Source organism: Leucopleurus acutus (assembly GCF_964270905.1).
Source record: "Leucopleurus acutus genome assembly, chromosome: 17".
Lineage (NCBI taxonomy): Eukaryota > Metazoa > Chordata > Mammalia > Artiodactyla > Delphinidae > Leucopleurus > Leucopleurus acutus.
The window spans coordinates 42500244-42523571 of record NC_139159.1 but is presented as its reverse complement, the minus strand read 5'-3'; the positions used below and the strand labels follow the sequence as shown (position 1 = coordinate 42523571).

At 38.3% G+C, this 23328-nt stretch overlaps 1 protein-coding gene across 1 annotated transcript in view; it reads right to left on the bottom strand.

Annotated features, from left to right (window-relative positions):
- Positions 1 to 22261, bottom strand: part of INTS8 (integrator complex subunit 8) — a 50754-nt gene extending 28493 nt beyond the window's left edge. The window contains exons 1-10 of the mRNA XM_082859105.1: positions 22020 to 22261; positions 19697 to 19871; positions 17736 to 17876; positions 17342 to 17413; positions 9740 to 9791; positions 8732 to 8914; positions 5624 to 5731; positions 3996 to 4151; positions 1795 to 1895; positions 1240 to 1381 (exon numbers count right to left, since the gene is read on the bottom strand). Coding sequence (XP_082715231.1) covers positions 1240 to 1381; positions 1795 to 1895; positions 3996 to 4151; positions 5624 to 5731; positions 8732 to 8914; positions 9740 to 9791; positions 17342 to 17413; positions 17736 to 17876; positions 19697 to 19871; positions 22020 to 22149 — 1260 coding nt within the window. The 5' untranslated portion in view covers positions 22150 to 22261. The remainder of the gene's footprint in view (positions 1 to 1239; positions 1382 to 1794; positions 1896 to 3995; positions 4152 to 5623; positions 5732 to 8731; positions 8915 to 9739; positions 9792 to 17341; positions 17414 to 17735; positions 17877 to 19696; positions 19872 to 22019) is intronic.
- Positions 22262 to 23328: the final 1067 nt, after the last annotated feature.

The following is a 23328-nucleotide window of genomic DNA, read 5'->3' as shown; positions in this document are numbered from 1 at the left end:
CCACAGAGCGGCTGGGCCCGTGAGCCATGGCCGCTGAGCCTGCGCGTCCGGAGCCGTGCTCCGCAACAGGAGAGGCCACAACAGTGAGAGGCCCGCGTATCGCAAAAAAAAAAAAAAAAAAGACAAAATCTATATGTGCAAAAAATAAATGAAAAGCTGCTAAATTCCTCAGTAATAAAGGAAATGGACGTTAAAACCTCAGTGAGATACCATTATACCATGAACCTGGCAGGAAATCTGACAATACCAAGTGCTGACAAAGATCCTGACCAACAAGAACCCTCATGCATGCTAGTGGCAAAAACACTTGGAAATTATATAGTAATATTGCAGATAAACCTTCTCCAGGAATGTAACAGATAAGTCGTATGTGGGTGCACCAGGATATGTGTACAGTATTTTCCAAGAAGCACAATAGCCACAAATTGTAAATAACACAAATGTCCATCATCTTAAGAATAAATAAATTGTGACATGGTCATATAATGTTGTAACACCTTACAGCAATGGAAAAAAAAAACTGTACTTGCATACAACTTGAAAAAACATCTCAAGTATGTTCACTGAGAGACAAAGAATTTATTTTGTACGATTTCATTTATGTAAAGTTCGAAACAGGCAAATTAAAGAATATTCTTTAAGGGTACATACAAAGGTGATACAACTGTAATGAAAATCAAGGAAATGATTATCACAAAACACAGGACAGTGGTTTCCTCAAGGAGAGGCAGAGAGGGTTTGGTAAGGAGCATAAGAAGGACTTCTAAAGCATTGGCAGTGTCGTATGTTTAGAACTAAATGGTACTAATTGTACTCTATGTACTCCTCTCAAGGTTTATTACATTAAGACTATTAAAGAAAGAGAAAGATCCAGTAGAAACACAGATTCTGGAGCTCACATGAGAGGCAAGAAGCATGATCCAAGGGTTTTTAGTGAGCAGGTGATTGAGGTTTTGGATGAGAATAAAAAGTGATATGAGAAGTTGAGTGAGCCAAGGACAAAACTTTTGTAAATAAAAACATTAAAGGGAGAGCAAAAGAGAAGTCAATGGAGGACTATGGAAAACCCAGTGATGGAGGAGAACAGGGTTGGAGACCGTGGTCTATCAGTAGAAACAACTATCAGCCAGACAGGCAAGTCAGACGAAGACAGAAAAGAGGGCACTGGATTTGGTAGCTAAGAGATCATTGGTAAACTTAAAGCAAAATTATAAATCAAAAGGGGAAAAAACGTCTTACCTCAAGAAGAAAGTCTATTTTCTCTTTATTAGGTCTAAGAAATAGCTGGTTAAATTGAACACCAATCGCTCTACCTTCCAATATATCACGGACTGTGTTACAGGCACAGACTTTAAAACAGATTTCATCTAGAGCTTCATTTCTGTAGAATACAAAAGCAGATACACTAATTTTTTTTAATAAAAAGGAATATATTGCAAAACTAAAATCACAAGAATAAGCCATTTACTCTTGAGAGGTAAGATCTTACGATATTCCGGCACGTTAGTAAATACCTAAGTCATGGGAAGGTCTTGAATTTGTCAAGGGACAATTTAGCTATACAGATTAGGTAACAGAATCAAATTCTGCTATGTAAATTTTTTTCCCCAAGCACTTTTAAAATGGATTAGATGAACATTAAAGTGGTTCCTCTGGCCATGTTAACTTCCCATATACTAAAAACAAGTGAAAGTATTGTGTCAGACATACAGGTAGTTTGGAGGGATGTTTTTGGTAAATCTGAAATGCACTTACCCTTTTATTCAAAAATCAAAAAGTAATTCACTTCCTTACCCCTGTTGAGCTTTCTGAAAGAGCTCTCTTAGGACTGACTGCCGGAACTGCACAGGTAAACTGAAGGTTAAATTGTCTTCAGCGAAAATCTTTGTTACCTCCTAGAACACAGACACAAAATTGCATCCATTTCAAAAATCATGAAAGAATCTTTCCAAAAAAAAATTTTTTTAATAAAATTTTAAAAGTCTTTCTATAATAGAAATTACACAGTGAAGAAAATCATTAAAACATCTTGCTAGGAAAAAAAAAATCTTGCTAGGAAAATCTTCTCTTTCTAAAATTTTAAAATTACGTTACAAATAGCACCCCCTCACCCTTTTTCAAAACTGAAGATCAAAAGTGAGAGGTGAGAGAAGAATCAATGAATAAGAAGTAATTCAGCTATGTTATTAGAGAGAAAGTTTTTAAATTCTTCTCATCCACTTTAAATATGGGTTCAGGGACTTCCCTGGCGGTCCAGCGGTTAAGACTTTGGGCTTCCACTGCAGGGGGACTAAAATCCCACAGGCCATGCAGTGCAGCCAAAAAAAAGGGGAGGAGTTCATACAACAAACTTTTTAAAACACTAAAATAATTAATTAAAAATAATTCATCTAAATATAACATGTTAAGAAACTATTCTAATCAATTTAAATGGTTTAAAATATATTATTTAGTGAATTACAGAAACACCCACATTATTAGAGTCTTTTTCTGTTCTTTATCAACTCTTTATCTCGATAGTGTGGGGATTTCTTGAAACAGCTAAAGCTACTCAGCTCTACCACAAAAGCACTGACAAAAATGGCTTCAAAACTATAAAGCAACCACTGTTTCACCTCCATAGCAAAACACAGGCTACACAGGGGAAAGTAAGCCACTTCCTAAATGTGAGAAGACATATTTGTTACAACTGTTCAATAACTACTTCATCAGCACAAAACAAAAATATATAGTTAATACAAACAGAATCTTATTCCAAAAAAACAAAAAAAGGTAAACATGATTTCTAAGATACTCCTGCATACATAACTGAAGTGATAAATTTCAGAGGTGCAACAAAATTGCTCTTTCCCCTTTCCTAGCTACCCATTACACTACTTTCTGAGTGACACATTTTGGCACTTTATTGTATTCACAGTAATATGTGCCTATTTATGTCTAACATTTCCAAGGTCTTCTTTGCACAGGTCTTACCATTCCAGGGACCATTTTAAAGATTCTATATCTCATCATAATTGATCCCCACCCTCCATAAGCCTGTATTAGGAATACATAACTGAAAGATCTCTAGTGTTTAATAACTTCATCTGTATCTGAAATCTATCTTCAAGAAAGTTTAATTTTCTTCCCTAGGGCAAAGCAGAATTTGCAAAAAAGAGGCCAGAGGGAGGGAGAGGAAGTACGTATCCCCTCTCTTCTATTTTCTCTGAAAAAAAATAAACTCTAGTTGAGAAGACTGAACTAAAAACCTAGGCTAAAAGTCCGTTTGGAGACACAAAACTGAAGGTATGCTATAGCTTTGTCATTTCATAATTTCTGTTTTGAATTAAATAACATGAAGGCACTGTTCACTTCCTAGAATGAAGGCTTTCCAAAAAAGATTTTAAAAGTACAAATTCTAATTCCCAGTGATTTTCATTACAAAACTAAAGATATATACACAGAGGGTGCAATAAAAATCTCAACAGACTAATTTAAGCCCTTTTCATGATTAAAACTGAGATGATGACCAGACTCCCTGGCAAAATGGGCTATGTAATACACTACCCAAACCTACCAAAACCACTCTGCTCACTTTCTCCTTCAGTCTTAATGTTTGCAGTGGCTAATAAGGCAGGGTTACAAGGCCATACTTTCAGATCAGACACAAGACTTTAGGCTCCATAAAACTAAAAGTTCTCTACCTGTAATTTTAAAAGTTCTACCTACAGAGTTTCTTACAGAATGCACTTAAAATGGGCAAATTCTATACCTTCAAGAAAGGAGAATATCAATGAGTCAACATCTGTCCAGTGCTTTGCCTTAGAGTTTATAAACTATAACTTCTTATTTGATTCTCATAAGAAGCTTAATTATTAAAACTATTTTATAGGCCAATCTGACAGTCTGGCTTGCCCTAAACGGCACAACTGTAAATGGTGTGTCAGGATATGAACTCAGCTGTCTGGATTCCAGTGCTTTTCGATTACACTATTGTATCCCATCACACATCTTACCTGATAGTTGCCAGATCTCAAACAAATATGGACTTGACTATATGGAGTCAATTGCTGAGATGCACTATCAGAAGAAGGTACAAGAACACCACACGCTTGACAATAGCCAGCTAACCGCTTCTCATCTATGGTACAATGAAGAGATAATGAACCTATCTGTAAAGTAAGAGGTATATATCATTATTCATCAGTGTAATAGAAACAATAGTCTAGCACCCATTTAGTACATTTTAACAGTACAAGAAAATGCTAATTGTAAATTCAGGGCTGGAGGAACCATAAAAAATTAAAAGGTTTAGAGCAGGGGTCAGCAAAATATTGCTCACAGGCCAAATCCAGCCCATGGCTTGTTTTTATAGATTTCTCGACCTAAGAACAATTCTTAGGGTTGTAAAGGGGTGGAAAAAACCATAACAGCAAATTAGACTATACCACAGAAACTGTATACGGCCCACAAAGCCTAAAATATCTATTATTTAGCCCTTTACAAAAAAGTTTGCTGACTCCTGGTTTAGAGTTTTCAGGCCAACATAAAGGTAGACATTATTATTACTCTATGTAAGTATGAAAATTAAGATACTAACAAAGAGTGAACACTGTTAAAAACGAGCTTAAAATATTTTAAAATACATATACTTGCAGAGATTTAAAGGGGGCAGCAAAGAAAACTCAATCTTCACTCAAGTGGAATAAACAGAAATGCTTCCACCAAAACAGAAAAAAATTTTTAAAAGACACACTTTTTTAAAAAATTAAAGTTTTAAACTACTATACCTGAAATGCCATAAAATTAGAAATCTGATGAGTGCCCCAGGCAAAGTAAAATAGGGATTCCCAATAAAGTAAATCTCTAGTACATTTAATCAATGTCTCTGGTGAAGAAAGGAAAGATTGAAGTGGCAATTTTTCTGGGCACCAGACATACAAAAACCTAGTTATATACTTTAAAATTAAGTTTTCTGAATCACAAAAAGAAAAATGCAAACAACAAACACATGAAAATGTTTACCCTACTAGGAACCAAGGAAATGCAAATTTTTTAAAGATATTCTAGATCACATCAAATTAGCAATTTAAAAAAATTCACTGCTGATTGGAATGCCTTCGGAGAAATGTACCTAGCAAGCAATTTGGCTTTACATATTACATCCTTTAAAAAAATAATGACCATTGACATGGTAATTCTACTTGCAGGAATTTAACTTGAAAGTATCTAAAGTCCAAACAAAAATTTATGCTTGGAGATATAAATTTTGCAACTTTATAATAAATAAAAACAGTAAACAATCCAAATGCCCAAACATTAGGAAAATGAAATCACAGCACAACTATAAACAGAATACATTTAAAATATCTATTCAAATATTTAAGCAAGATACAAAATAGTATATTACAGCATCAGCTTAACTGTATAAAAACATAAAGAATAAAAACTGGAAAAAAAATAAGCTAAAACCACAAATGGGGTATTACAGATTTTTTTTGATGTTTTCACTACTTTTTTGAACTACCAAATTTACAACAATGAACACTTACTGGGTTTTTTTATCATCAGAAAAATTCAAGCCAAAAAACATATAGATGTTTTAAAGGACTGAAAATCATATGCCTGTTATGACTGTATTTACCTCTGCAATTAGTTCTTTGGTTCTAAAAAATTTTTCTCTGGCATTTTCATAGACAGCTGGATTTGTAGAGCCTTGCTGGAAGTATGCTGCACCCAAATCATAACACACCTAAAATGGTAATGAATACCAATTTGCTCAGTAATTTTTCATGAACTTAAGAGCTGATAAAACTCAAAGGCAAAACACAGGTACACATACAGCAAAAAAGAAAAAACCATTTCAATGAGCAGTGAAACAATCAATGTTCTTAGTCACGAGCAACAGAAGTCAACTCTGACTGAATTAAGCAGAAAACAGATTTACCCTCAGGATGTCAGGTGGCCTACAGTTATTGGGAAAGCCAAAGAATCAGGCTTGGAAAACAAACAGGGGAAGGGAAGCAAGCAGCCAGAACAAGAGCCAAAACTGATGCAGTGAAACACCACTGCAGCCACCTCAACACTAGACTCCACAGATCATGTCACCTACAGCCACCAGCACTAGACACTGAGAGCAGCAGCTCCACTTCTGCCAGGGCTGCCCCTGGAAACTAGATTTTACTGTCACTGTTGCTCTTGGCCCACCAGCACAACGGATTATCTACCCTCTCCACTTCACTGACTTACTAGCTAGCTCCTAATTCAGTCCAAACTAAATGTATCTGTCTGTCACACCTATGTGACACACTTGCCCTGGAGCAGGATAAGGGCTAGAGAACGCTAGTGTCTGGAGTTTTCAGTTTTATTATAGGAAACAGGCTCTGCCTCCCATCAAGTCTCAGAAGGTACGGGGTTCTTCTAACATAGAATAGGGGGACAGCCACCGGGGTGTCTCTCCAAAAGGGACAGAAGGGGCAAATGTCTACTATCACAGAACTGGCCAGAATAAAATATTGAGACGTTTGAATTAATGACTATAAAACGATAGTACATTTCCAGTTGTCTTTTTCTAATAGAACTTGTATATTTTTCCAAGAATGTTCATAAATTGATACCTAGATTTACTGAATGCAGAACTCAAAGACTGAGTTCAACTTGGCCATTTTATGAACAAGAACACTAAGGCCCAGAAAGTAACATCTCTGCTAAAGAGCATATAACCAAACACTGGCAGAGCCCAGACTTGAAGCCAGATCTCTAGGTTCCTAATACTCTATCTCATATTTACTCTACACAAGGCTGACTGATCTGTCTTCTCAATATGACTTTCTTAAAAAGCCTTCAAATTATTCCCCCAGGTAAGAGAAAGTTCAAACCCCAAGGCCTGATCTTCAAGGGTCTCAGAATCTGGACTAATTTCTCTCTCCAAACCTCTCTATTCTCCTCTGTTTCAATCACACCAGTTTTCTCAATTCCCCATTCACATCAGATCTACAAATGAACTTCATTCCACACCCCGTATTTCCATTTACACCAAACCAACCTTAGCCAACAGATACTCATTCCCCCTCTGAACTCCTAAACTGTAATAGTCTCTGGTATTCATGACTGATCTACTCTTTACTGATATGCATTACAGATACTATTCTGCCCTGTTCAACAAATCAAGATTAATTCTTCTCAGCCTCTAGAATACTGCTTTGCACTATTTAATCCACATTTAATGTTGGGCTGATTTTCATTCTAGAGTGCTTCCTTCCATCTAGGGTAAAAGAGTGCTAAAGCAATTTTTAAAAATAGTATGTGTGTGTATACATAATAGAGAAAGATTTAAACACACATAAACACACATACATATGCATACATATTATAGTTACATATAATTTCCCTTTCCAGGCAGAGTACAAGATACCAAAAAGATACTTTCAAGTATAATTATACTGACTAGCCATTAAAACGAGTTTAAATTCTACAGTTAAGATGTGATCAATAGATGAAAACAAAACAAAAAAAAGCAAATCTGCTAATGAAGCTGCCCTGAAGGACAGTAATACTTACGGTTTAACTCAGGAAAAATTGAAGATTTTTCTTTGGAGTCAGGAAAATTTTAGTAACATAAAGACTGCAAATGCACTTTAAACATTAACATGCCAGGAAATGAGTTATTAGTACTAATTTGCTATTCAAAAAACAGAAATTATGGCTCAACTATGTAATTAAAAGAATATTTGATAGGGTTTACCTAGCACATTTATGTAAGAGTTCTGTTTTTTCAGGTCATATCATCCACTACATTGTGAAAATCAGACATGTTACCAAGACTTTTAAACAGACTCACTGAGTATAAGATATGACAGTACCAGAAACCTCCTCCATGGAAGTTTAATTGACCATTTAAAGTGGTTGCCAACTGTCAATGCCTCTTGACTCCTCCTCCTACTGTACAAGACTCCATCTTAACAAGTCTTGAAAAGGGATTATTTTCACCTCCAGAACCAGCTAATCTGAAAAGGTACCTCCAAACCCTTTAAAGTCAGAGCTATTTCTGCCATTTCAGGATTGGGAAATAGTGATTAAAGAAGTCATGCCAACTCACACAAAGAACATAAAATGTAAAAAGAACACAGAATGTAAAAGGCTAGTGGCCCTCTCTAGGCAATCATCAAATATTTTAAAATTTTTATTATACTCAAGATTCTGTGCTGGAAAGTGAGAAAGAGGCAAATATATTAAAAAAGAGAGACCTCAAAGAGTTTACAATCCAGCAGGGAAAAAGAAGACATCAATACAAAAAATATCTAACAACAAACAACAACTGAAAGCAACAAAGGAATACAGCACAGAGTTACAGAAAGCAGGCAACCTTAAGATCTTTGAAAAACTAGGTGTTTCTCTAGTAGCCCACATTTTTCAAAGTCTAGTACAATATTAGTTTTGTTTTGTTTTTTTGGTATGATTAGATTTCTAATAATATGAATGAACTGTAAATTAGTTACATACTCATGCATTGTCAGTCTCCTAAATACAACTGGGAAACCAGTTCAGAGACAAAAGATCAAATGAAATTTTCCTTGCATTTCTTTTAGAAAAATTTCAAGTGAGGTCTTATAAAATTCACAAATTAAATGCAATGCAAAGTCTTAATAGCATCTGAAGTCAAAATCAAAGGGACAAGGGCAGAAATAAATTCTAATTAAAATTAGATTTTCCAAAAATTTGCCATGCATTGATTAAATACTGAAATAAATACCTGGCACTGCATCTCCTCGGTTTTGATTTTCAATCCAACAGTGGAACTCTCAGTCTCTCCATTTACCACGCCTGGCTCCATGGCCAATAAATCTAGCGTTCTCATCGTGTGGACATAAAGATCCTTGTTTAATTTAAGGGCTGCCTCTAGTACCAAGATAGAATCAGAAGCTTGTTCTTTTAGCTACAAAAGTTCAATAAACAAATTATTAAAATACAAAAATGGCAGCACTGGACTATATTAACCAAAAAATATTTACAGGATACTTAGTAGCTTAGTGTAATTATCTATTTTAAAAATGTTTCTAACATAGCAGGAGTGCAATTATATTTGTTAAAATTACCTTAAAAAAAAAAAAGAGGGACTTCCCTGGTGGTCCAGTGGCTAAGACTCCACGCTCCCAGTGCAGGGGGCCTGGGTTCAATCCCTGGTCAGGGAACTACATCCCACATGCCGCAACTAAGAGTTTGCATGCTGCAACTAAAGATCCTGCATGCCACAACTACAGATCCTGCACACAGGGGCCTTCCCTGGTGGCGCAGTGGTTAGAATCCGCCTGCCAATGCAGGGGACACGGGTTTGAGCCCTGGTTCAGGAAGATCCCACATGCCGCAGAGCAACTAAGCCCATGCGCCACAACTACTGAGCCTGCACCCTAGAGCCCACGAGCCACCACTACTGAAGCCCGTGCACCTAGAGCCCGTGCTCTGCAACAAAGAGAAGCCACCACAATAAGAAGCCCGCACACCACAACGAAGAGAAGCCGCTTCTCACCGCAACTAGAGAAAGCCCAGGCACAGCAACAAAGACCCAGCACAGCCAAAATTAATTAATTTTTTTTAAGGTACTATTTAGAATATTAGCAAACTATGTTCTAACAAGTAAAAATGTAAATGCCACTGCATCTAGACCTTGCCAACTCTTATATCCCTAAGATTAGAAGAAGCACCTACACATGCTCTAAATATGTCCCAGAAAGGTTAGCGTATAACTGATGCCAATACTCACCACTTTCAAAATATTTTCTGTTAGCTCTTTCTCCTGTTGCATCTGATTCATACTAAAAGAGAAATGATTGAAGAGTATCAAACATTACTTGAAAGACTGAAAATTCAAAACTTAAAGATAATTCTTGAAAGTGAGGTTGAATTTAAATAAAAATGTTTTTAATGCTACTTCTTTTCATGCTTAAAAAACAAACAAAAACTCAATGCTGATGCTCCTTTACCATTATTTCCTCATTTGCTTTGTATTAAAAAAAAAACCTCTCAATTTTTTTTTTTTTACTTCTTCATTTATTCATTTCCTCAGTTTTTTGGTGTTTAAAAAGTAACAAAAGATAAGCATCTGCATGGTTATACAGAAATGCAAACAAACAAAAATATAACACAAATGCTAAGCATCAAAACATTACCCAGAAAATGATTTTCTAATAATTATATATATATATATACTTTAATTTATTTTTATTTTTGGCTGCACTGGGTCTTCGTTGCTGCGTGTGGGCTTTTCATTGCAGTGGCTTCTCTTGTTGCAGAGCACAGGCTTCTAGGCCCACGGACTTCACTAGTTGTGGCATGCAGGCTCTAGAGCGCAGCCTCAGTAGTTGCTCAGGCTCAGGCTCAGTAGTGGCACACGGGTTTAGCTGCTCCACGACATGTGGGATCTTCCTGGATCAGAGCTCAAACCCGTGTCCCCAGCACTGGCAGGCGGATTCTTAACCACTGCGCCACCAGGGTCCCTCTACTCATGATATTTTTAGATGACATTTGTAGGTAGCATTACAAATAATGTTGCCTAGAAATAATGATTTCTTCCATTTATTCATTTACTTATCAGATATTTCTTAGGCATTTAAACTGTGCTAGGGAGACAGGGGAAAGATGGCAGAGGAGTAAGACCCAGAGATCACCTTCCTCCCCACAGATACACCAGAAATACATCTACACGTGGAACAACTCCTACAGAACACCTACTGAACGCTGGCAAAAGACCTCAGACCTCCCAAAAGGCAAGAAACTCCCCACATACCTGGGTAGGGCAAAAGAAAAAAGGAAAAACAGAGACAAAAGAATAGGGATGGGACCTGCACCAGTGGGAGGGAGCTGTGAAGGAGGAAAGGTTTCCACACACTAGGAAGCCCCTTCGCGGGCGGAGACTGCAGGTGGCGGAGGGGGGAAGCTTCGGAGCAGCGGAGGAGAGCACAGCCACAGGGGTGCGGAAGGCAAAGCAGAGAGATTCCCGCACAGAGGATCGGTGCCAACCGACACTCATCAGCCCGAGAGGGTTGTCTGCTCACCCGCCGGGGCGGGCGGGGCTGGGAACTGAGGCTCGGGCTTCGGTGGGAGCGCAGGGAGAGGACTGGGGTTGGCGGCGTGAACACAGCCTGCAGGGGGTTAGTGCACCACAGCTAGCCGGGAGGGAGTCGGGGGAAAAGTCTGGACCTGCCGCAGAAGCAAGAGACTTTTTCTTCCCTTTTTGTTTCCTGGTGCACGAGGAGAGGCGATTAAGAGCACTGCTTTAAGGAACTCCAGAGACGGGCGCAAGCCGCGGCTAACAGCGCGGACCCCAGAGACGGGCATGAGACGCTAAGGCTGCTGCTGCCGCCACCAAGAAGCCTGTGTGCGAGCACAGGTCACTATCCACACCCTCCTTCCGGGGAGCCTGTGCAGCCCGCCACTGCCAGGGTCCCGGGATCCAGGGACAACTTCCCTGGGAGAACACACGGCACGCCTCAGGCTGGTGCAACATCCCGCTGGCCTCTGCCACCACAGGCTCACCCCGCATCCGCACCCCTCCCTCCCCCCAGCCTGAGTGAGCCAGAGTCCCCGAGTCAGCGGCTCCTTTAACCCCGTCCTGTCTGAGCGAAGAACAGACGCCCTCCAGTGACCTACACGCAGAGGCGGGGCCAAATCCAAAGCTGAGCCCCAGGAGCTGTGTGAACAAAGAGAAAGGGAAATCTCTCCCAGCAGCCTCAGAAGCAGCAGATTATAACACCACAATCAACTTGATGTACCCTGCAGCTGTGGAATAACTGAACAGACGAGTCATCCCAAATTGAGGAGGCAGACTTCGAGAGCAAGATTTATGATTTTTTCCCGTTTTCCTCTTTTTGTGAGTGTGTATGTGTATGCTTCTGTGTGAGATTTTGTCTGTAAAGCTTTGCTTTCATCATTTGTCCTAGGGTTCTATCCGTCCTTTTTGTTTTTTATTTTTTTTCTTAATAATTATTTTTTATTTTAATTATTTTATCTTACTTCATTTTATCTTATTTTATTCTCTTTCTTTCTTTCTTCCTTTCTTTCTACTTTTTCTCCCTTTTATTCTGAGCCATGTGGATGAAAGGCTCTTGGTGCTGCAGCCAGGAGTCAGTGCTGTGCCTCTGAAGTGGGAGAGCCAACTTCAGGACACTGGTCCACAAGAGACCTCCCAGCTCTACGTAATATCAAACGGCGAAAATCTCCCAGAGATCTCCATCTCAACACCAGAACCCAGCTTAACTCAAAAACCAGCAAGCTACAGTGCTGGACACCCTATGCCAAACAATTAGCAAAACAGGAACACAACCCCACCCATTAACAGAGAGGCTGCCTAAAATCATAATAACTCCACAGACACCCCAAAACACACCACCAGATGTGGACCTGCCCACCAGAAAGACAAGATCCAGCCTCATCCACCAGAACACAGGCACTAGTCCCCTCCACCAGGAAGCCTACACAACCCACTGAACCAACCTTAGCCACTGGGGACAGACACCAAAAACAACGGGAACTATGAAACCTGCAGCCTGCGAAAAGGAGACCCCAAACACAGTAAGATAAGCAAAATGAGAAGACAGAAAAACACACAGCAGATGAAGGAGCAAGATAAAAACCCACCAGACCTAAAAAATGATGAGGAAATACGCAGTCTACCTAAAAAAGAATTCAGAATAATGATAGTAAAGATGATCCAAAATCTTGGAAATAGAGAAAATGCAAGAAACATTTAACAAGGACCTAGAAGAACTAAAGATGAAACAAGCAACGATGAACAACACAATAAATGAAATTAAAAATACTCTAGATGGGATCAATAGCAGAATAACTGAGGCAGAAGAACGGATAAGTGACCTGGAAGTAAAATAGTGGAAATAACTACTGCAGAGCAGAATAAAAAAAAAAGAATGAAAAGAACTGAGGACGGTCTCAGAGACCTCTGGGACAACATTAAACGCACCAACATTCGAATTATAGGGGTTCCAGAAGAAGAGAAAAAGAAAGGGACTGAGAAAATATTTGAAGAGGTTATAGTTGAAATTTTCCCTAATATGGGAAAGGAAATAGTTAATCAAGTCCAGGAAGAACAGAGAGTCCCATATGGGATAAATCCAAGAAGAAACACGCCAAGACACATATTAATCAAACTGTCAAAAATTAAATACAAAGAAAACATATTAAAAGCAGCAAGGGAAAAATAACACACAAAGGAATCCCCATAAGGTTAACAGCTGATCTTTCAGCAGAAACTCTGCAAGCCAGGAGGGACTGGCAGGACACATTTAAAGTGATGAAGGAGAAAAGCCTACAACCAAGATTACTCTACCCAGCAAGGATCTCATTCAGATTTGATGGAAAAATTAAAACCTTTACAGACAAGCAAAAGCTGAGAGAGTTCAGCACCACCAAACCAGCTTTACAACAAATGCTAAAGGAACTTCTCTAGGCAAGAAACACATGAGAAGGAAAAGACCTACAATAACAAACCCAAAACAATTAAGAAAATGGGAATAGGAACATACATATCGATAATTACCTTAAATGTAAATGGATTAAATGCTCCCACCAAAAGACACAGACTGGTTGAATGGATACAAAAACAAGACCCATATATATGCTGTCTACAAGAGACCCACTTCAGACCTAGAGACACATACAGACCGAAAGTAAGGCAATGGAAAAAGATATTCCATGCAAATGGAAACCAAAAGAAAGCTGGAGTAGAAATTCTCATATCAGACAAAATAGACTTTAAAATAAAGATTGTTAGAAAAGACAAAGAGGGACACTACATAATGATCAAGGGATCAATCCAAGAAGAAGATATAACAATTGTAAATATTTATGCACCCAACATAGGAGCACCTCAATACATAAGGCAAATACTAACAGTCATAAAAGGGGAAATCGACAGTAACACATTCATTGTAGGGGACTTTAACACCCCACGTTCACCAATGGACAGAAAATGAAAATAAATAAGGAAACACAAGCTTTAAATGATACATTAAACAAGATGGACTTAATCTATATTTATAGGACATTCCACCCAAAAACAACAGAATACACATTTTTCTCAAGTGCTCATGGAACATTCTCCAGGACAGATCATATCTTGGGTCACAAAGCAAGCCTTGGTAAATTTAAGAAAATTGAAATTGTATCAAGTATCTTTTCCGACCACAACGCTATGAGACTACATATCAGTTACAGGAAAAGATCTGTAAAAACTATAAACACGTGGAGGCTAAACAATACACTATTTAATAACAAAGTGATCACTGAAGAAATCAAAAAATACCTAGAAACAAATGACAATGGAGACATGACAACCCAAAACCTATGGGATGCAGCAAAAGCAGTTCTAAGAGGGAAGTTTATAGCAATGCAATCCCACCTTAAGAAACAGGAAACATCTCGAATAAACAACCTAACCTTGCACCTAAAGCAATTAGAGAAAGAAGAACAAAAAAAAACCAAAGTTAGCAGAAGGAAAGAAATCATAAAAATCAGATCAGAAATAAATGAAAAAGAAATGAAGGAAATGATAGCAAAGATCAATAAAACTAAAAGCTGGTTCTTTGAGAAGATAAACAAAATTGATAAACCATTAGCCAGACTCATCAAGAATAAAAGGGAGAAGACTCAAATCAATAGAATTAGAAATGAAAAAGGAGAAGTAACAACTGACACTGCAGAAATACAAAAGATCATGAGAGATTACTACAAGCAACTCTATAACAATAAAATGGACAACCTGGAAGAAATGGACAAATTCTTAGAAATGCACAACCTGCCAAGACTGAATCAGGAAGAAATAGAAAATATGAACAGACCAATCACAAGCACTGAAATTGAAACTGTGATTAAAAATCTTCCAACAAACAAAAGCCCAGGACCAGATGGCTTCACAGGCGAATTCTATCAAACATTTAGAGAAGAGCTAACACCTATCCTTCTCAAACTCTTCGAGAACACAGCAGAGGGAGGAACACTCCCAAACTCATTCTACGAGGCCACCATCACCCTGATACCAAAACCAGACAAGGATGCCACAAAGAAAGAAAATTACAAGCCAATATCACTGATGAACATAGATGCAAAAATCCTCAACAAAATACTAGCAAACAGAATCCAACAGCACATTAAAAGGATCATACACCATGATCAAGTGGGGTTTATTCCAGGAATGCAAGGATTCTTCAATATACGCCAATCAATCAACGTGATACACCATATTAACAAATTGAAAGAGAAAAAGCATATGATCATCTCAATAGATGCAGAGAAAGCTTTCAACAGAATTCAATACCCATTCATGATAAAAACCCTTTAGAAAGTAGGCATAGAGGGAACTTTCCTCAACATAATAAAGGCCATATATGACAAACCCATAGCCAACATTGTCCTCAATGGTGAAAAACTGAAAGCTTTTCCACTAAGATCAGTAACAAGACAAGGTTGCCCACTCTCACCACTCTTATTCAACACAGTTTTGGAAGATTTAGCCACAGCAATCAGAAAAGAAAAGGAAATAAAAGGAATCCAAATCGGAAAGGAAGAAGTAAAGCTGTCACTGTTTGCAGATGACATGATACTATACACAGAGAATCCTAAAGATGCTACCAGAAAACTACTAGAGCTAATCCAATTAATTAATTAATTCATTAATCCAATGAATTTGGTAAAGTAGCAGGATACAAAATTAATGCACAGAAATCTCTGGCATTCCTATACACTAATGATGAAAAATCTGAAAGTGAAATCAAGAAAACACTCCCATTTACCACTGCAACAAAAGGAATAAAATATCTAGGAATAAACCTACCTAAGGAGACAAAAGACCTGTATGCAGAAAATTATAATACACTGACGAAAGAAAGTAAAGATAATACAAATAGATGGAGAGATATACCATGTTCTTGGATTGGAAGGATCAACATTGTGAAAATGACTATACTACCCAAAGCAATCTACAGATTCAATGCAATCCCTATGAAACTACCACTGGCATTTTTCACAGAACTAGAACAAAAAATTTCACAGTTTGTATGGAAACACAAAAGACTCCGAATAGCCAAAGCAATCTTGAGAACGAAAAACGGAGCTGGAGGAATCAGGCTCCCTGACTTCAGACTATACTACAAAGCTACAGTAATCAAGACAGTATGGTACTGGCACAAAAGCAGACAGACCAATGGAACAGGATAGAAAGCCCAGAGATAAACCCACGCACATATGGTCACCTTATCTTTGATAAAGGAGGCAGGAATGTACAGTGGAGAAAGGACAGCCTCTTCAATAAGTGGTGCTGGGAAAACTGGACAGCTACATGTAAAAGAATGAGATTAGAACACTCCCTAACACCATACACAAAAATAAGCTCAAAATGGATTAAAGACCTAAACGGTAAGGCCAGAAACTATCAAACTCTTAGAGGAAAACATAGGCAGAACACTCTATGACATAAATCACAGCAAGATCCTTTTTGACCCACCTCCTAGAGAAATGGAAATAAAAACAAAAATAAACAAATGGGACCTAATGAAACTTCAAAGCTTTTGCACAGCAAAGGAAACCATAAACAAGACAAAAATACAACACTCAGAATGGGAGAAAATATTTGCAAATGAAGCAACTGACAAAGGATTAATCTCCAAAATTTATAAGCAGCTCATGCAGCTCAATAACAAAAAAACAAACAACCCAATCCAAAAATGGGCAGAAGACCTAAATAGACATTTCTCCAAAAAAGATATACAGATTGCCAACAAACACATGAAAGAATGCTCAACATCATTAATCATTAGAGAAATGCAAATCAAAACTACAGTGAGATATCTCACACTGGTCAGAATGGCCATGATCAAAAAATCTAGAAACAATAAATGCTGGAGAGGGTGTGGAGAAAAGGGAACACTCTTGCACTGCTGGTGGGAATGTGAATTGGTACAGCCACTATGGAGAACAGTATGGAGCTTCCTTAAAAAACTACAAATAGAACTACCAAATGACCCAGCAATCCCACTACTGGGCATATACCCTGAGAAAACCATAATTCAAAAAGAGTCATGTACCAAAATGTTCATTGCAGCTCTATTTACAATAGCCAGGAGATGGAAACAACCTAAGTGTCCATCATCAGATGAAGGGATAAAGAAGATGTGGCACATATATACAATGGAATATTACTCAGCCATAAAAAGAAACGAAATAGAGTTATTTGTAGTGAGGTGGATGGACCTAGAGTCTGTCATACAGAGTGAAGTAAGTCAGAAAGAGAAAGACAAATACCGTATGCTAACATATATATATGGAATCTAAGAAAAAAAAAAATTGGCCAACTTACACACTTAACTGAGGAGGTCCAGGTTTTGGTTGTTTGACAGGAAAACTACTTTGAACAATTGTCCTAATTGCCCTGTAAAAAAGACCAAAAAACCAAAATTTAACACACTGTAAGTATCACTTCAAGTATTTTTTCAAGTGCTCCTTAGAAAACTTAAAAACTATCTGAAATTCTAATTGATATATAATAAAAACTTTGTAAGTCATCCACCTCTTTATCAGAATTCTTTTCATCTATGCAGTCATAAATTTTTTCCACCAACAGATTCACTGTTCCCAAGATCCTCTGAGAGATCCGTAGAGTAGAAGGAGTAACTTAAAAGCATATCCCTGGAAGTTAGAGTGCAATTAAAGAGAGGCTGCCCAACACATTTCAGGTTTATGAAAACATTTACCATCTATTGTAGAGAAGTATAGCCATGGCAGTGGTTGGAGGTAAAGTGGCCAGATCCATGTCTACGTGCTTTGTTCCGGGAGGAACTTTACTGATGCACAGCAGTTCATTTAGTAACATATTCAATACTGGAACAGACAAACTTAAAAAGGAAGAATCAAAAGATATATAAGCTGTGTAACCACAAAATACACAATTCAGTATTTTCACTCAAAGTAATTATACTGTTAAAGGAGTAAATCTACAGACCATTTTATTAACCTGTTTCAACAACTTATATGAAAATACACCTATCAAATTCAAAAAGATTTTTTAAGCTTTCATTATGAAAACAATTTAAACATATACAAAAGTAGACAGAATAATATAATATAGCCCAATGTGCCCATCATCCAGCTTCAACAATTATCAACTGATGGCCAATCTTGTTTCATCTCCACTCCACCCACTTCCCTCCTTCCCATATTATTGTGAAGCAAATTCTCAATATTAAATCATTTTTTCCACAAGTATTTCAGAATATATCTCCAAAAAATTACCTCCTAACATAATGACAGTATAAATTTCACATCTAAAAAAATTTTAATTGCTTACCATCAAATAGCCAATCAATGCTCAATTTTCCAAGTGTAACACATACATCATACTTTTTTGTACACATTGTTACCTGTTGATATGCCTCAAATCTATTAATGGATAAGTTTCCCCTTAGATTAAAGAACAAAACTTTTTTTTTAATTCTAATTTTAATGCTATAGAAGATATGGTGAAAAAACAATGTTTAAATACTACTAGTGTGAGTATAAACTAATACAGCTCTCTTGGAATGCAATCTGGTAACATGCATAATGTGCTTTAAAAATGTTTATACCACTTGACCAAGCAATTTAACAATCTATACTAAGGCTGTAACTCGAAATTCAGATAAAGTTTACGGACATAGACATTTAAGGCTCTATCATTTATAAAAGTGAAAAACTAGGGCTTCCCTGGTGGCACAGTGGTTGAGAGTCTGCCTGCCGATGCAGGGGACGCAGGTACGTGCCCCGGTCCGGGAAGATCCCACATGCCGCGGAGCGGCTGGGCCCACGAGCCATGGCTGCTGAGCCTGTGCTCTGCAACGGGAGAGGCCACAACAGTGAGAGGCCCGCGTACCAGTAAAAAAAAAAAAAAAAAAAAAGTGAAAAACTAGAGAAAACTGTCAGTGGAGGAACAGTTAATAAATTATCTATACAATGGAATAAACTCCAAAACACAAAATGGGAAAATGTTCATGATACCCTGCTATACGAAATAAAACAAATCAAAACAGTATATAAGATATGTTCACAACTTTGTTTAAAAATAAATCACACAAAAATGTTAAAAATACTTCTCTCCCCTCCTCTATTATTTCCTATTTTCTGAATTTTCCCAAATGTTCTATAAGGTATTTCTTTTTCAATTGTGAGAAGGGGATGAAAACAAATCATTTTATAACTACGCCTTTGAAATTATTTATTTGTAAACAAATAACCACTGATTCTAATAAGACAGTTTAATAGTTTGGGAGATAGTGATTGATTTATGCCCAGTAAAATAAACTGAATTATTCAATAAGGAATCATCCATACATTATGTACCATGCATCATTAATTTTTATTCATTTTCTTCAGATATGTAAAAGTAAACTGAACATTTAAAACTGTTTAGGCATGGACTTTCCTACTTAGCACATCAAAAAAAAGAACAATGATAAAATGGCTCATTATTGATAACACCAAGTTTATACTTTAAAAGGTTATTTAAATTCATCTAATAGTCAAATATTTTCTTACACCTTTTGAAAACTACTTGCATATTTTAGCAAGAATGCAGAGAAAAATAATTTTCATGTTAAGGGCCAATATTATAAGAACACATATTGAAATAAACCAAGATATCTAACAGTACTAAATATAAATTCATTTAAATCTTGTATACCTTTTCTCTAATATGTCTAAGTCCCACTTCAAATGTGCAGCAACTTTAAGAGCAAGAAGCTTTAAAATACGATTTCTCTTGTTATCAGGTGGAGGTTGAACTTGGTTCTGTTCATTAACTGAAGGTTTAGAAGCCTGTTCCAAAAACTGGACTATAAGTTGAACTGGTGCAGGATCTAGGATTTAAAAGAAAATAATTCTTGAACTTAAGTTCTAATTATGAAGATCCAAAGGATTCACTGTATTAGTTTTTGACCACAAAGGAATCCAAACAGGCCAACAGGCATGTGAAAAGATGCTCCATATCGCTATTAGAGAAATGCAAATCAAAACTACAATGAGGTATCACCGCACACCAGTCAGAATGGCCATCACCAAAATGTCTACAGATAATAAATGCTGGAGAGGGTGTGGAAAGAAGGGAACCCTCCTACATGATTGACGGGAATGTAAACTGGTGCAGCCGCTATGGAAAACAGTATGGAGGTTCCTTAAAAAATTAAAAATAAAGTTACTATATGATCCAGCAATCCCACTCCTGGGCATATATCTGGAAAAGACGAAAACTCTAATTTGAAAGGATACATGCACCCATAAGTTCACAGCAGCACTATTCACAATAGCCAAGACATGGAAACAACCCAAGTGTCTGCTGACAGATGAATGGATAAAGATGTGGTACATATATACATTGGAATATTACTCAGCCATAAAAAAGAATGAAATTATGCCACTGCAGCAACATGGATGGACCTAGAGATTATCATACTAAGAAAAGTACGTCAGACAGAGAAAGACAAATGTCGTATGACATCACTTTATGTGGAATCTAAAAGTGATACAAATGAACTTATTTACAAAACAGAAATACTCACAAAGAAAACAAATTTATGGTTACCAAATGGGAAAGGGGGGGAGGGATAAATTAGGAATTTGGGATTGACAGATACATATAAAATAAACAAGGACCTACCGTATAGCACAGGGAACTATATTCAATATCTTATAATAACCTATAATGGAAAAGTATCTGAAAAGGAATATATATATATACATATATCGTAATCACTTTGCTGTACACCTGAAACATTGTACATCAACTATACTTCAATTAAAAAGAAAGTTAAAAAAAATCCAAATAGTTGTGTAGGTAGAATAACTAAGGATTATGATTTATAAGAAGTGTGCCTGGGGATTAAAGGGAAAGATCAGGAAGGGTGTAAGGAAGAAAGGATAACAGATTCCTGCAGAAGAAAGCACTTTACAGGGAAGAACATAATGGTTATAGATTTCCAGTTCAGCAAACAATGAATGTCAATTAGAGGAAAGAGATGTCATCTTTAGAATCACTGTTTTAACGCTTAATTAGTGGGACCTGCATAAAGTTACCTCTGCACCTGTTTGTCATGCAAAATAGAGGATAATGCCACCTACCTCACAGGATTACTATGAAGACTGATTAAATGAGATAACAGATTTGAAGCATTAAGCACAGTGACTGGCACGCAGAAAGACTCAACAAACGTTAGTCAAAATCAATTAATTAAAAGAACATAATATAATATAGGTGGTAAAACTGCCCAAGTGAAGTACACTAACTTCTCGCACAGCAGTCTCCACCAGGAGACTAAAGCCAGTCTATTAGACTGAACAAGCCACAACTGGATTCGAACTTTATCAGCAAAATATCATCCAAGGAACTTACTTTTTCATGTCAGTACCTCTTTCCAGAAATGCCTGGGGTTTTCCACCTTCCCTGAGAGTACTCATTAACTGGGATATTAATCATGATCATCATTATACAAGAACCATCTTGCAACTGTAGTTTTTTTCTGCTTTCAAAGATTTCTTCATTTTGATTTACAGCTTAACTTTGAAATATATAATTAAGAGTCGGTAAAGTCTCCTCGTTGAGGAATAAAACAGTTAAATAGGAACCTAAGATAGGGTCAGGATCAGCCCCCGAATCGTTGATTTCTCCCCATCTCCCCAAACTGTGCAGGGTTCTGTCAAGAGGAGGGTTCGAGCCAGCCTCCCCAACCCAAATACTCTCACAAGGCCATCTCGCAGGTGTTAAAACCCCGAACAGTAAAAGGGGGTGGATGCGGAAGCTCCTTTGTTTTGCGCCTTTCTTTGGCCTCCCACAGCAGTGCCCCCGCACTGGTGTGTTTAATACTTAGCCGGGGGCCTAGCCAGAGCTCGGCTCCCGTCCCCGCCTCCCGAGCCGCAGGTTCGTGGCCGAGAAGGCGCGGGATGGTGAGAGACGGGAGGGCAGCGCCGGTGACCGGGTCCCGCTCCGCTCGAGCTGCAGGCGCCGCGCTTACCCGGGCAGGGCTTGCGCAGATGTTTCTCCAACAGCGACTCCTCCAGCAGGAACTCGAACCAGCAGGTCTGCGGCGGGGTGCAGGGCCGGCTGGAGGTGGCCGCCTCCCGGTCCGCCGCCTCCGCGCTCATCCTGCCCCCGCCGCCGCTACCCCCTGGGACGTTTCCCGGCTCCAACCTGACACTCGGACGCGGGCCCTGGGCCTGTGATCTGCGGAACCCCCGAGACCTAGGACGCACTAGTAACGTCCCGGAAACCCACACAGTCCAAAATGGCTGCGCGGCCCAGCCAGAGCTGGGGATCCTGGATCCGCCTCCCGGCGCCACCGCCGCGCCTCCAAGCCAATCGTTATTTGAGTTGGAGAAAGAGGGCGGGACCTATCCTCAGACCACGCCTCCTCCCAGTTGCCTTGGGAGACGGCTTGCGGGTAAGCTGGGTCGCAGGTTGGTTTCCCCGGTTCCCTGGGAGTTTCTCAGCGAGCAAATGAAATAGCCTCATCAATAGGCCTCATTGTCTTCGTAAAAGGCAGTGAACGCTACAGGTTCAAACTGTGATCTAGGCAAAGTTTGTTTTCGGTGCTTTAAATTTTCCCACTTCATTTCTGAGATTTCCTACTACCTAGGTCCTCTCGGCGGATGTGCCCTCGTGTCTTGGGCGCCAGCGTCCCCGCCCCCTTTCCGAGACAGCTGACGGCCCACGTGAGATCTAGCTTTTCTGCTGCTTCTCAGGACTAGCTCTCAGTGTTTAGCGCCTAATTAACTCTCTTGATATCCCGGCTAGCGTTATTAAGCCCATTTTACATTTACCTTCATTCTATAATGTTCTGGTGTTTTTTTTTTTAACGAAGTTGAAAAAAGTGTATTCATAGATGGTGCACACGATCTATATTGAGTGCAAACTAACCTCTCTGAACCTTAGTTTTCATATTTGTAAATCAGGAATTATAATAGTGCCTAATCTTAGGGTTGATAAGAGAATTAAAGGCAGAACTTGATAATACAGGTAAGCTTTTTAAACAAGGCCTGACATCTAGAAACATGGGCAAATGTTAGCAAATATCATATAGTGCTTTCTTCATATACATGATTCTAGTTTTCTCCTATAAACGACCCTGTTACACATGTTTTAACCAATGAAAACACTGAAGTTTCAGAGTTATCATTTGTCCAAGGTTTCCCAACAATCGAGGGGTGGGGCCAGAGCTTTAGTGATCTTTCCACTGTACTCAGGCTGCTTCCAACATTCGATAGAGAGGATAAGACTGATGGCTTGTGGTCTTTTCCAGAATGAAATGGTAAAGCTTTGAAAAG